Here is a 16,109-nt window from a genome sequence, read left to right on the forward strand (position 1 = left end):
ACACAGATGATAGACATCATGATAATTCTAAGTCTATGCAAAAAGGTTTCATTGACAAAGTGAGAAGTCTTAAGACTGTCATGAATGATTATGGAAATCCATTTCTTGAGGATTCTTAAGATATTTACAAGATAGACAGTAAAGATATTATACAAGCGGACACAGGGAAACGGTCACAAATTAAACAAATAAGTTGCAATCAGTATGCTGACTTGAGAAACAGAATGCAGAACACGGCAAGCATCTATGAGCCTATTAAGAAAAATAATTTTCCGTTGTTCAGTCGCCAACCAAAGAAAAGTTCACGTGGAACAAAAAGCAAGCTTGACCTCGCCTGAGAAGACTGCATTTTGTTTTCAAGGCTTTTCATATCCTGCCAAAGCAGACAATGCGATTTGGAAGAGTTTTCAGCCACGAAAATCAGAAATTTCCTCCATCTTTGTCTCAAAGTGGAAAAATCAATATTGTCGTCAAATCACAGCTAATGGAAATCCTAGAATCTAAGGGAAATTTACCCAGAGATGAACATGAGACAAAAATGGTACTTGTTGATGGTGCGGCTATGGTCAATTCAATACCACCGCATGGAACATACACTTTTGATGGATACGAAAAAGATGTGATTTTGTCGTACATTATCAACCTTGCTTCAAAACATGCCAGAGTAGATGTTATCTATGATATTTACATAGAAAACAGTCTTAAAGCACAAACACGTAAAGCGAGGGGTGCTGCATCCAGGAGGAAAGTTGTCGGCACCAGTAAGACTCCGAAAGCTTGGTCAAGCTTCCTTAGAGTGGACGAAAACAAAACGGAATTGTTTTATTTCCTTGCCGACAAAATTTGCTCGATTCAATCTGACAAAATTATTTTGTGACTTAAGACGAAAAAGTTTTGACAAATTCTGATGATGACCATGATGATCTCAGTCCGTGTAATAACGAGGAAGCAGACACAAGGATATTTTTTCATATCAAAAGTGCAGCTGAAAAAGGGTGTAAGACTTCACTGATATTCAGCTCAGACACTGATGTAGAGGTTTTGGCGGTGTCACTTTTCAAAACACTTCAAATAGAAAAACTTTGGGTTGCCTTTGGAAAAGCAAAAGACCTTAGATGGCTTCAAATTCAAGAAATTAATCATGCTCTTGGTCCTAAATCAGAAGCTTTGCCATTTTTTCATGCTTTTACTGGATGTGACACGGTCTCCGCTTTTCATGGAAAAGGGAAGAAATCGGCATGGCAGACGTGGGAAATATTTGATGATGTAACCGAGGTTTTTGAAAGATTAAGTAAGAAACCTGAATTGGTCAGCGACGCTGATATGGAGTTGATAGAGGCATTTGTTGTGGTTATGTACGACAGACCTACAACAACATTTGACATCAACGAACCCAGACTTGAACTGTTTGCACGCAAACAAAGACAGTATGACACCGTTCTACCAACTAGAGGTGCACTGCTTGAGCATACCAAACGAGCTACATACCAAGGTGGCCATGTATGGAGACAGGCAGTCATACATGATCAACATCTACCTAGTCCTGATGATTGGGGATGGGTTAAGGAGAACGCAGATGGAAAGTGGATTTCTTATTGGACACAATTAGCAGCAATTGCTGCATCTTGTCAGGAGTTACACAAATGTGGCTGCAAAAAAAACTTGTTCTGGTAGATGTAAGTGTTACAAAGCTGGATTGACCTGTACAATATTGTGTTCATGTAGCTGTTAAAACGGAATACATCGGAAAATATCGTAGAATACTACACTGATCGATTCTCCAGCATATCTAACATAATTATCGATATACCAAACCGTTTTTTTTTCATATATCTATACCACTATTATTTCACTTGAGTGTACCAAGATTTTTCGACACGAACCGGAAGTGGTGAATTGTTTTTTACAATTGTTGTCTGTTTGACATATTTTCATGTCATTTTATTGTATTTCAAATAGTTTTCATGACATATATAGCGTTTAAAATGGTAAGGACAGTTTTTCAATGTCAAAGATTGAGCAAAATAATGTCAATTTTGAATTAAGATGGCCGCCGCGAAAAAAATCGAAAACATGTTGGCTACCCCTCTAATATGAGAAAGTACTTCTTAATGAACGTCTATGCCAAATCCCTTGCTTGTATCACAATTTGCATGATTTTGTCAAATTTCGGTACTAAGCCGCCCCACTATAAGTATACTTGCATCAGAATGCAATATCTGTCTGTTATTTGTGTCTATTTGCAGCTGATATGGAATCGCAAATAGTTAAGTTGCTATCATCTTTTTAGCAGAGGTAAAAATCAAAATTTTAAAACAATTATATCTATTTTATATAAATCAACCATAATGCATCATATACGATAGGGTTCAGTCATTGTCAAACACATTTCTTCTCCAATATATTACAACTGTACATTCATATTGTTAAGCTTTATCCCACACATCTCCATACTGATTCTTTGCACCTGAAATAAAGAGAATATACTTTTTGAATAGCTATATTTAGGGTGAAACATTCAGATATATACAAACAATACTTTATAGCCTGCAACAGTATTGTGTGCTTGTCTAAGGTTAGAAGAATCGCCAGACATTCTAAAATCATCTGCAACATACCCTTTCCAAAATTTTAGTCTTTTGTGAAAATGTTAGGTCTTTCAGTGCAAATGCAATACGTACATTTTATACTTTAATAATTTTATCCTTTAGAAGTTTGAACATGTTTATACATGAACTAGTATCAAAGTAATATTTGTATGAGTTAGCAGTTGTCTAGGCTAAAAACAATATGGTAAAGACAATAAAGGCTTAAAAAAAGTCTGTTGTCCTACAGTGATGGAATTCAGGCTTGGCAATGAGGAATTACTTTACCTTTGATTTGAAAAAAAAATCTTTTTTTGCATAATATTAAAAAAAATTGCCTTCCTACACTATGAGAACAATAAAGCCCCCTTTCTTCAAACATTGGTTTCGGCCCTGACCTATAGATATTTTTATATGATTTAAATACTAAAAAGTTTATGAATCATTGATATATATCCAATATCTCTTTTGTTCATCAATTACCATTTTCTTTCACATTTCAAGATCTGCATAATGGCATATCAACATAAATATACTATGGATAAGTGCTCATACTTTATCTGTTGAAAGAGGGTGATATTCAGGGGGGGATCCAGCCACTTCTAAAAGGGGGGATCCAACCCAGGATTAAGGGTGTGTGTGTGTGTTCCAACTAAAAGCATTAATCGTCAAAAAAAGGGGAGGTTCCAAAAAATTAAATAATGTTCTATTCAACAACAAATTACTTTCTTTATCATATAACTTGCTTATATCAATTCTAAATAGTAATTCCCCAAAAGTATTAAAAATTGTTGTGATCTATTTCAATGAATGCTTGTTGGTGAGAAACTCATTGTCAAAAGTTACTTGATTTTTTATATTTCTCTCCTACTTATCCACTGTCACTCATTGTACATATGTTATTGTAGTTCGTCTATATCTTGTTGCCATAACAATTTATTGTTAATGTGTTAGTGCTAATAAAGTTATCTTATCTTAACCTTTATACTATTACAACTAAGGTTGCAAGTTGCAACTCCCTCAGGCAAAGTCGAATGTAAACCATTTTGGCTTTTCTCATCACTCCCTTTTTGGTTTTTATTCTTAAATACCTTATATATTTGTCTTCCAAAACCATTGACTCAAGCAAATATGATGAAGGTTATTCCAGAAAGACATGAAGTGCAAATCAGTATCATGTATTTTTATCTTTTTGAAAGACCATTGATAATCTGTTTATCGCTATTTTTCCTATGACATCGACGTCGTTGATGTTTACATTGACAACGGCATGTGCATCCATAGTTTATAGCGATAATTTTCTATCTCAAGCAAGTAGCATGATATGAACAAGAGTGCACACACTGAAATGTCTCGCCTTATTTACTGACCATTGATTTTATGTTGATAGTCCCAATTATAAAGCTTTACTACAAGTATCACATAAACTTAACATGATCAAAGAAAATGAGATCAAGGTCAGATAAACCAAACTGGAAATACATGTACACCTTACAATCATTCAATACACCAAATATAGTTGAATCTCTTGCTTATAGTTTCTAAGAAAAAGACTTAACCAGGAAAACTAAACATTGACTAATGAACCATGAAAATGAGGTCAAGGTCAAATGAACCATGCCAGACAGACATGTACACCTTACATTAAATATAGTTGACCTATTGCTTATAGTATCCAAGAAAAAAAACTTAACCATGAAAACTTAACATTGACCAATGAACCATGAAAATGAGGTCAAGGTCAGATGATACCTGCCAGATAGACATATACACCTTAAAATCCTTCCATATAACACATATAGTTGACCTATTGCTTATAGTTTAAGAAAAACAGACCAAAACACAAAAACTTTACATTGAGCAATTCAATGAACCGTGAAAATGAGGTCAATGTCAAATAAAACCTTCGAGACTGACATATACATCATAAAATATTTCCATACACCAAATATAGTTGACCTATTGCATAAATTATTAGAAAAAAAGACGTCCAAAACACAAAAACTTAACTTTGACCACTGAACCATGAAAATGAGGTCAAGGTCAGATGACACCTGCCAGTTGGATATGTATAGCTTACAATCATTCTATACACCAAATATAGTAGACCTATTGCTTAAAGTATCTGATATATGGACTTGACCATGAAAACTTAACCTTGTTCACTGATCCATGAAATGAGGTCGAGGTCAGATGAAAACTGTCTGACGGGCATGAGGACCTTGCAAGACACACACATACTAAATATTGTTATCCTATTACTCATAATAAGAAAGAAATTAACATTACAAAAAATCTTAGCTTTTTTTTCAAGTAGTCACTGAACCATCAAAATGAGGTCAAGGACAATGGACATATGACAGACAGAAACTTCATTACATAAGGCATCTATATACAAAGTATGAAGCATCCAGGTTTTAGTTAACGCCGCCGCCGCCAGATCACTATCCCTATGTCAAGCTTTCTGCGACAGAAGTCACAGGCTCGACAAAAATGATCACAAAACTAGATCAAAGGAAAAATACACAAAAAAGTGATCAGGTAAATAATGTCCTTGATTAAATCACCTGAATCTGGAGAAAACTGTGGTCTTCTACGTCTACTACGTGTTTCCTCATCCTCTTGTGGTTGTTTATTAAAAGAATCATCCCTCTGTGAAAAACCGCTATCATTGTCTTTATTTTGTCTGTCGTTATCAGGATACACTGGTAACCTTGATGGATACATATCTTGTCTTGGTAATGGTGTAACTTTCTGTCTACTTATCTGTCTGAGATCATCATATGTGACTGATTTCTTAACAGGTTGTTGTGTTTCTTGTAGCGGCTGGTCAGCTGAATAAAAAAACATGTTACTGGTAAAACTTTGTTGTCCTGTAAGTACATGTACATGTACTAAGATTCAAAGTTAGCAAGAAAGAAGTATTGTCTTGACCTAATCAAATGAGGAGGTTTTCCATTTATGAATTCTTTAACACCATCCTTGATTTCTCAACTCCATCCTTGAATTTCTTTACATCATCTTTGAAAGTTCTGAGAAATAATTAATTTCTAAAATTTAATGTAGGGGAATTAGATATTTGAAATATTAGTTTCATTAGTATATCTTAAAATATATTGAAGTATTGCTCTCTTCACAAGGAAGAAATGTACATTAATTAGGTTTATAAAACATTTAACCTTAACCCATGCTTGTTACAAATGCTTCGAACTTATTATTTAGTGATCCCAAATTACTTGTATTATGTCCATGTCTTTTTCTTCTTTAAATTTTAAAGGTACAATGTATTGAAAATATTTGCCTTCAGAAATCCAACTTTATCTAACACTTATGTGTATTTTATCTATTAAAACAAGATGTTCTGTAAGCTTTTGCTCACCAGTTATATATATATATCATGGTGTAACATACCATACCATTGTTGTGTAGTTAACATCCTTTTCATTAAACTTATATATCCCACGGAGAATTATGAGAAACGCTTAACTTATTAATCTTAAGTTATATTTACACCAGACTAGACTTGCACATTTTATTATTACACACTTACAATTTGGTTTGTTAGTTTAATCTATATTGCAAAATATGTACTTAAGTAAAATCCATTGATTCGTTTCAACAACTTTCCTTTTGTTTTCATGTCTTTATGCTTATATTATTTGTTAGTATAATTTTATGATGCGTTCATTGATTAATGTGTATGTTTCTTATTGTTTTGTAGAAGATGTTGATAAGTTGTAAAAATTGTCTGATCCATTTGACATTTTAAACAATAAAATATGTTATAACTATGGTGCAACAGGTGAAAAACTTAAAAGTTAAAAGTTAAAAACCCATAACTCTGGAAAGACAAAGCAGAAAATTTCCAAAATCGAAAGGGAAAAATCATTATAGCAATATAATCAGAACAATAGTTTTAAATTTTGTTGAAATCAATCTTTGCATTCTGGAGTAAGAAAGCAATATATGAATAATTGCCTTAAATCTGAGGGTTAAAGTCACATAACTCTGGAATGGCAATTTTTTTTTTTTTTTTTTAAATCAAAACAAAGTTTTCTTCTGTCAATCCTAATTTCATGATCATTGGTTAAAGCAAGCTTGAGTTATTGTACCATGTGTCAGACCATGGATGGACAAATGAATAGAAGGGAGGTTGGACTACACTATCCAATAACACATTCCGTCTACAAAGGATATATAAATAAAATGATTCACACAGCACAGCCTGATACGACCGCAGAGGTCGAACCCTGAACAGTTGGTGAAAGTTTGGACACAATATTCAAGCTTGAGACTGTCTAAATTTGGATTGTGATCAAATTTTTGACATAATATAGGTTTCTGACACAAAATAAATGTGGTGAAAGATCTCAAAACTCTGAAATGGGTTGAAATAATTGTATTAATTTTCAATTTCTTGCCATCATGGCTATTGTGCAATACTGTGCTATTGCACAATACTGTGATATTGTGCAATAGTGTGCTACTGCCCAATACTGTGTTGTTGCGCAATACTGTGCAATTGAAGATTTCTTTCTATTGTGCAAGACTGCTTCTTGCTATTGCACAATACTATGCCATTGCTCAATACTGTGCTATGTTGATTTCTTTCTATTGTGCAAGACTGCAATTGGATATTTCTTGCTATTGCGCAATACTATGCAATTTTGATTTCTGGATATTGGGCAGTATTGTGTTATTGCGTAATACTGTGCAATTGGATATTTCTTGCTATTTTGCAATACTGTGCAATTGATGATTTCTTGCTATTGCGCAATACTGTGCAATTGAAGATTTCTTGCTATTGAGCAATACTGTGCAATTGAAGATTTCTTGCTATTGAGCAATACTGTGCAATTGAAGATTTCTTGCTATTGAGCAATACTGTGCAATTGAAGATTTCTTGCTATTGCGCAATACTGTGCAATTGAAGATTTCTTGCTATTGTGCAATATTGTGCTATTGCACAATACTGTGCAATTGAAGATTTCTTGCTATTGTGCAATATTGTGCTATTGCGCAATACTGTGCAATTGAAGATTTCTTTCTATTGTGCAAGACTGCTTCTTGCTATTGCACAATACTATGCCATTGCTCAATACTGTGCAATGTTGATTTCTTTCTATTGTGCAAGACTGCAATTGGATATTTCTTGCTATTGCGCAATACTATGCAATTTTGATTTCTGGATATTGGGCAGTATTATGTTATTGCGTAATACTGTGCAATTGGATATTTCTTGCTATTTTGCAATACTGTGCAATTGAAGATTTCTTGCTATTGCGCAATACTGTGCAATTGAAGATTTCTTGCTATTGAGCAATACTGTGCAATTGAAGATTTTTTGCTATTGCGCAATACTGTGCAATTGAAGATTTCTTGCTATTGAGCAATACTGTGCAATTGAAGATTTCTTGCTATTGCGCAATACTGTGCAATTGAAGATTTCTTGCTATTGTGCAATATTGTACTATTGCGCAATACTGTGCAATTGAAGATTTCTTGTTATTGCGCATTACTGTGCAATTAAGATTTCTTGCTATTGCACAATACTGTGCAATTGAAGATTTCTTGCTAATGTGCAATACTGTGCAATAGTGCAATACTATGCAATTGAAGATTTCTTGCTAATGTGCAATTATGTGCAATAGTGCAATTCTATGCAATTGGAGATTTCCTGCGATTGCACAATACTTCATATAATAATTTACACATCAGTTTTGGTGTGTATCTCCTTCCATATCAGTATTTTTTGCTTTTATGGAAATGGCAATTACCCCAAACTCAATCCCAGCCTTCCCTTTGTGATATGGAACCTTGTGGAACAATTTCAGAAAGATCAATATACTTATACAAGCTATTGTCTGGAAACTACAAAAATGCTAACTAGGGTCCCTTTTTGGCCCCTAATTCCTAAACTGTTGGGACCATAACCCCCAAAATCAATCCCAACCTTCCTTTTGTGGTTTCAAACCTTGTGTTTAAATTTCATAGATTTCTATTTACTAATACTAAAGTTATTGTCTGGAAACCAAATGTCTTCGGAAGAAGATGACGTGATATCAATATATGTGATTTCAAATTTTTTTGCGGTCGTATACAAACCATTGAAATGCGTAGTTACTTTGTTGGACAAGTTAAATAGAAACTGATATGTCTGTATATGGATGTAAATGTTATGAGCTGTAAATTTCAATGATTCCCTACTACTGTTGATTCCAGGTGGTTGATTCATTTATTTTCATGGGTACCAATATTTGTGGATTGAGTGAAATTTGTATTTTCGTAGATATTTGATTTCGTGGTTTTTCCGAAATCTGCATATAATCAGGCCAATACAAAATGTATGCTTCATTGAACATTTAAAAATGTAGTCCACAAAATACATGAAAATTGGTATCCCACTAATAATGATTCCACACTAGTCACTTACGCTGTGATTGTGACATCCTTGAATCTAGGTCATACTGAGGTCTAGTATTTGTATCCAAGTTAGCGTTTGTATATATTTCTTCTCCATTTTGTGTCTTATTAGTTTCTGTACTGCTCCCAGCAGAACTGAAAAATATCATTATTGTATTCATGTACATGTATGTAATTGTATATATAATTTGTTAATTTTGTTTTGTATGTCTGAAATATGTTAACAAAAAATTGTTCAAACAATTTTCTAGCTCTGGCATGGTATGTACTTGTAATGTTTATATAAATTGGATGGTTTAATCATGTCATTATGCCTCTGGAAAATGAGGGCATTTCAGATGGGACAAACATTTTGCCTTTCAAAATACCACCATTTGGTGCAAAGGTTCATTCATTGTTACACTCTCTTTAAATGAGTTAAAATACCACCATTTGGTGCAAAGGTTCATTCATTGTTACACTCTCTTTAAATGAGTTATCAGATTTAACCTCCCCATTCTCATCAGACGTGACTGCAAACTTGTACATCCCATACAACCGGGTTTTACAACCAAACAGAAGCCCAACTTTGGCAAAGGTTCAATATATTTCTTGGGTAGAATAAGAAATTACATCTTTTTATAGGTTTGAAACAATGTGAAAGTTGTTTGGTTGTTTGATAAGCATAGCATGCCTTTTGTTGATAAATTGGTGTGGATTGACATGAAAAAACATGACATGTCTGCATTAATATTGTTACATGATCATGATATTGATGCCTAATATTTCGAAGTATCACATCCTGTATTGAAGACAAGAAAATATTAGGCAAACGGGATAAAAAAAAAAATGTAAATTGCTGGTAAAGTGTTCTTTTAATGTAACAAATTCTAATCTTTTCTTAAACCTATTGTTTATAATATTTTAATTAACATATTTGTTTTATAAGGATATGAGTGATATTTATAGTTTCTACCACTGTCATGGCTGTTTTTCCCATTTTGTGTTAAATTCTATATTTAAAAAAAAAATGGACTTGTTAACAATTTGAACATTAAAATTAGGTGGAGAATATCTTTTCTAAAATTTGTGTGCTATTTTCACATTTCTTTATCAGTGTGAGATAATTATTTCTCCTGACTGGTAAAATATCTGTTCTCTACAAATGATTTGTTAAAAATTTATTATAGACGACAAATTTTTTGGTTTCTTCTGAATTTTTCTTATTGTGACGTCCTGAAAAAAGATGACCATGCATAATGCACAAATTTCTACATACCTTTAAAAAAAAAAAATCATAAAAATCATTAGAGACACTTTAACTTTTTAATAACAATATTTCTCAATTCTTAACTGTTAATTTTAATATGCGTTTTAAAATATTAATGTTTTACTGTCTCGAGTGGAACAATATTGCAACACCCTTAGTGCAGTGGTGACACCTGTATATAACCTCATATGCAGTGATAAAATCGGTCAACATACATAGGAACCTCCCGACGGGAGTACAAAACTCCCGTTTTCAGGGGTCTCCTCCCGTCCTCCCGTTCAGGAGAAAAAACTCCCGTGTATGAAATATTGACCGTCAATATCAGCTCATAATAAGTCTTACAAGTAAGACTATTCTACATAAACTTTTCTTCAATTCACTCTCTGACACCTATACTAAGTATTTATTAAGCTACCCCCACGAAATGATTGCATAATATATAGAAATTTACATGCATAAATATGTCAGATGATTTTGTTTCAAGCATACAAAAGTGAACATTACATAAAGGTATCGTTTGCACCAAAAAATAATAAAAACGAGGAGTCTAGGACTATCAATTGCAATGATCCATGTAAATGTGGTCAAAGTCATATGAACCCTACCAGACAGACATGTACACCTAATATTATAATCATTCCATACACCAACAATATTTACTCTATTTCTAATAGAAACAGATCAAAACATAAAAACTAATAAACATTGACAATATTTGGTTTGATGTCAACTGATAACATTTTTGACTCATGAACACAATGTTTAACTCTTAACATGAGATGAACCAATCTTGATAAACTGCATAACCCAATTATCATTTGTTGCTGTGGTCTCCTCAAATCTATTTTATCCCTAACTTTACTAAATGATTCTGCCAGAAACAGTCTGGGATCCACAACTTTATCCAGCCAGAACAAAGATTGAGCAACATAAACTCCAACAAAAACGGTGAGGTGAACTTAAATGTAATCAAGAAATGTTTTATTACCTTTCTTGGTCCAATAGTAGATGTACCATATTTTAGTAAAAAGATATTTTCATAATGCAAGTAATATAAATTTCGGTATTTAAGAAAAAATGTAATTGTGGACTGTTTTCAGAGTTTTTAAAAGCATACAGACCACATGTTGTTCAAACTTGGAAAACATGGAGTCAAAAAGGCAAAAATTATTAGAGCTTTGATGCTTTAATTTTTTTTTCTAAAATTCCATTATTTTTTTCTAAAACATTATGTATGAATGCTTTACATGATTTTGTCGACATTCTCAAGTAAAGCAATATGATATCATGAGTTTAATCCATCAATGCACATACAAATATAGAAGCTTGCATTCTTCATCTCTGATGACAATTTTTAATCTCAAGCATATCTGATGAATACTAGGAAACAGTTGTGATGCCCACTGTCATTGGCATATACTTGTGGATTTAAACAAAATTGTGAAAAATATATAAAAATAAGAAGATGCTGTATAGTCGCCATTCAGACAACTCTAAACCAGAAACCAAATGACATAAAAGTCAGTAATAGTTCAATTCAATTTTAAATTTTGAAAAAAATATGATCTCAAAAGGATAAATATCAAAATTGATGACAATTTATATACAATCTAAACAAATCCAACTGAATCCTACTTTTTAAAAGTTAAAAATGGAAAAAAGTTGATCTGTATGACATGTATGATCTCATGAACAATATGAAAGATGATAAATTATGAATGATGAATAGATGTGCTTACTTGATCTGAACTGTTGAATCACTGTAATGATAAAAGATAATTCCAAAACATTATAATGAGGTAGGAGAAAGAAAATGCAAAATTTTCATAGATAGTAGAAAAATGATTGTTGAAATGTAGTGTTAAAATTAAAACATTTGGACCTTTTAATTACTTTTACTTTTAAACAAATTTCCAAAATTTAGAACTTTAATTACTTTTACTTTTTAAAAAAACTTTCCAATGGCTAATAAGAAGATTTTTCATGAAATAGTTGATTAATTGATTAGCATTTGCTTTACACAAAATGATATAGGCAATTGGGAGTTTTTTAAGAACCAGATATTTTAAGTGAAGTGGTTATCCATATTTTTTTTTCATTGTAGAGACAACTTATAACTGGATAGACAATAAGCCATTACCTATTTGGTATTTCTTATCATATGTGAGGGTCTAGATAGAGGTTCTTCATTTCTCTATTCTTCAATTCTAATGCCATTATCATTACTCTTTATTTTTTACCCCATTATTTTGATTCTTTATTCTTTCTTCCCCATTATTCTCTAATCTTTACACTTTGTACTTTTTTCTCTCTCTTTTTTGGCTATCACCTCTATTCTGTAAACCGAATCTAAACCCTCAAATATTTACATGGGCTAAAACACTAATACCGGTAAGCCTTCACCTATTTACTTTAACTTACCCATAAGTACTTGGGTCATAACTTAATAACTTTTCGCCTGTAACTGCTCTTGCCAAATTACTGTTGGGTAAGCGTTCTACAATTCTTCTTTTACATACAGGTATAAAGGAAGCCTTTCCAATAACATAGCCTCCAAATAATGCACCTATAGTATATAGTACAAACACTTGTATATGGAAAATACTAAATGTCTTTTAACTAATTATACAAGATATAAATATTGTTAATAAACTACTCATGGAAGTTGCATACACTTTTGTTTTTGCTTTTAAATTAAGCAACTTTGAGGTTAAATTTGTTATTCAACATTCTACATTTTTGTTTGTTTGTTTTTTTCTTATAAAGACATACTCTTTGTATAGCAGAATCTGACATCATAAAGTAATAGACAAATTTTGAATTTGATGCATTTCCGTCAAAAATTTGGTTTTAGTGAACATCACTTGTGGGTTTAGGGGCATTGTCACTTCAGTTCCTATGTTGAGTGAATGGTTGGAAAACATTGGTGATTGATGCTATATTGCACGAATTATTCGTCAAATTGAATTATCATAATTGACAATCAGCAATCCTATCATTAAGGAATTGTGATTAAGTACATACGGACCAAACATAATTTTTTAGTTTATCCTGCACAATGACTTTCACTAAGATGCTTGATGAACCTTAATAGTGCAGGGATGAAAGGTGATCTATCTGTTAAATGATGTCCTAAATGTGCGCATACATGTAATTGACAACTTTTTTCTGGTGAAGGACAAACTTGAAAGTGGTCTATTCATCTCACATTTCTCTGTTGTGTAAATTTCAAAGTTGTGAATAAGTGTGGGATTGTATTTTTAATATGAAGTCTGACATTCTTTTTTATCTATCTATTATTCATTGTTAAGCATGTTATAATGTACTAATACTTACCAAAATCCTTCCATACAGACCATTTAACAAATCCTGAAAACCCCAAATTTAAAATTATAGTCAGAACATATATTAGCATAGTAATAGTAGTTAGGAAACTACAAAACATATAGTCCTTCATAATAGTTTAATGCATCACATTTTAAACAAAGTCAGTAAGATTTTTTATTGTAAAAATTGAGAAATTGTAAAAATTGAGAAAAGGAAATGAAAAAAGCTTGTTTTGAAAATTACAATATAAAATTATCAATTGGTTATCAGTATTGAATAAAGAAGTGCAGTTGGCATGCATACATGTATAACAGTCAGGTGTTTACATAAACTTGTTATCTTGTTTTGGGGCATATGTGCTTATATGCCTCTCCCAGGACAGGAACAAGAAATCCTGTAGTAGCTTTGTATCCTTTTGATCTTTTGTTGGTATTTATATTCTGTTTATTGATAACTGTTTTCTATGTTGATTATTAAACATTTAGCCTCAAACATCATGAACATGTCAAATGTAATATACCTATTTTTAACAGGACAAAAATGGAAAAACAAATACTCCCTTTTTTGTTGGGATTGTTTTACTACATGTTCAATAAAACCTTATATTGTTTAGTACATTTACTTAATTGCACTACATGTATCATACCTTTCTGCTGGGCCATACGTAGACCAATAAAACATCCAACACTTAAAGGAAGACCTGAAAATATACAGACATATCCATCAAAGCATTAGAAAAGTTTGGTGTACAAAATGGGTCCACTACTTATTCAATGTTAACATTCTAAAAAAAAAATTACATATTACATGTACCTTGTCAAAATCTTGATTCATGTTACCCTTTTATACTTTATCATGTTTACATCAATATTAAAAATCTGTCATGCATGTGTACTATAAATCTAGATCTCTTGTGTTTGAAATGTATAAAGTAAATAAATATCAGTGGTGGATCCAGAGGGGCGGTTCCCGGGGTTGGAACCCCCCTTTTCTTGTAAGATCAATGCATTTGAATGGGGACATATAGTTGGAACCCCCCCCCCCCCCCCTTTATCCTGGGTTTGGATCCCCCCTTTTCAAAATGGCTGGATCCACCACTGAATATTTGAAATGATATTCTCACTTCTCTGCCAAAAAGAATCCTTTCTACATCCATACAAAAGCTGTTTTTCCTCTTCTGATAACGTCTGAAAAACAAAAAAATGATAGTTTATTCTTTAAGAAATTGTGCTTGATGTGCCTAGATTGAGGCAAAGTGTATAACCCAGATCGGTGAGAGATGACAAATGAATTAAAAATTGTTTTGAAATCAAAGAGTATTTTTTCCCCCACTGCAGAAGATTGTTAATAAAGTAAACAAAATTTTGAATTATATTTGACACTGTTACTCAGTACGTTACATTATCATGATTATCAATCAGTAAAATAAATACTGGCACAGATAAAAAAAATAGTCATAATGTTTACAACTTATGGCTATTTAGAAATCTGGCACACTTGAACATTTAACGTTATACAACAATCACTTTTCCATTTTGGCGTCAGATATTTCCCTTTACGACGTCAAAATTTTACAGGAACTTTAGTGATGTCAAGTAATGGTGTTAGCAATAAGGTGTATTCATTCAAAGTAAGAGTTTCTTATACATTATACACCTTATCACTATTTGTTCGCCTTTACTGGACATCAGACGGTTTGTCGTAAAATTAAGAAGTCATAATACTAAATATCTGATGCCACAATGAGAAAGTTGTATGATGTCAAAAGTTCAAGCGGGACAGATTCTCGAGTCAGCTGGGAATAGCAATAAGGTGTATTGCACCCAAGGATCTCAGGTAGTTGGTGATCACAATACTGGTATATTAGTATTGTGCACCCCTCTCTAAAAAATTATCCCAATAACACTTTACAGTTAATTCCATCTGGTGTCACTTGTAAACGCTTTCAAAATTAATATTATACACAAAATGATAACTGAAAATTTATGCACAGGAGTTTGAAATCCTAGAAATAAGAGGGTAAAAATATACCAAAGTCGACTATCACAGTAGAGCGAAGAGAGAAGCCAGCTCTACTGTGATAGTCGACTTTGGTATATTTTTACCCCCTTATTGATAGGATTTCAAACTCCTGTGATTTATCATTGTTTATGTAACTTTGTTGTGAACACAAACCCTTGGATCATCCAGTCTCATCCGCTGTTGCTGATCATATTGTTGATTGTGCATAGGTGGTGGTTTTCTATGATCGTAAGGTTCGTTATATTGTTTGTAAGGTGGTGGTGCTTTATAGTCTTCTTTGCTATCCATATTATACGACATTTCGTAAGTCAGCTGGAGCAAGGACAAAAAAATATTGGCGATTATCTCCCTTTCATCGGGAATTAGAATAAATCGATTGCAGATCAGTCAGAGTTTCCGTAAATTTTAAATCATCATTTCTGACATTCAAATGACCAAAAAAAAATGTAAGATTGACGCAAATATTAAAATTAATAAAATCAATTATATTTTTTTACTCCTCC

General features: G+C 32.5%; 1 protein-coding gene across 2 annotated transcripts; it reads right to left on the bottom strand.

The window, feature by feature from the left end:
* Positions 1-2,308: 2,308 nt before the first annotated feature.
* On the bottom strand, positions 2,309-15,956 carry LOC134696169 (OCIA domain-containing protein 1-like). 2 transcript variants are annotated; one of them, XM_063557828.1, is made up of 9 exons: positions 15,760-15,956; positions 14,708-14,771; positions 14,231-14,284; positions 13,594-13,626; positions 12,679-12,823; positions 11,997-12,017; positions 9,019-9,143; positions 5,153-5,419; positions 2,309-2,467 (listed from the first exon to the last, which is right to left on the bottom strand). In XM_063557828.1, exons 1-9 carry the CDS (start codon positions 15,904-15,906, stop codon positions 2,427-2,429), a joined length of 897 nt encoding a protein of 298 aa, XP_063413898.1. In that variant the 5' UTR covers positions 15,907-15,956; the 3' UTR covers positions 2,309-2,426. The 2 variants fall into 2 exon arrangements, with proteins under 2 accessions (XP_063413898.1, XP_063413899.1); XM_063557829.1 differs by lacking the exon at positions 11,997-12,017.
* Between the last annotated feature and the right edge of the window lie 153 nt (positions 15,957-16,109).

Source organism: Mytilus trossulus, chromosome 14 (assembly GCF_036588685.1).
Source record: "Mytilus trossulus isolate FHL-02 chromosome 14, PNRI_Mtr1.1.1.hap1, whole genome shotgun sequence".
In the NCBI taxonomy this organism is placed as follows: domain Eukaryota; kingdom Metazoa; phylum Mollusca; class Bivalvia; order Mytilida; family Mytilidae; genus Mytilus; species Mytilus trossulus.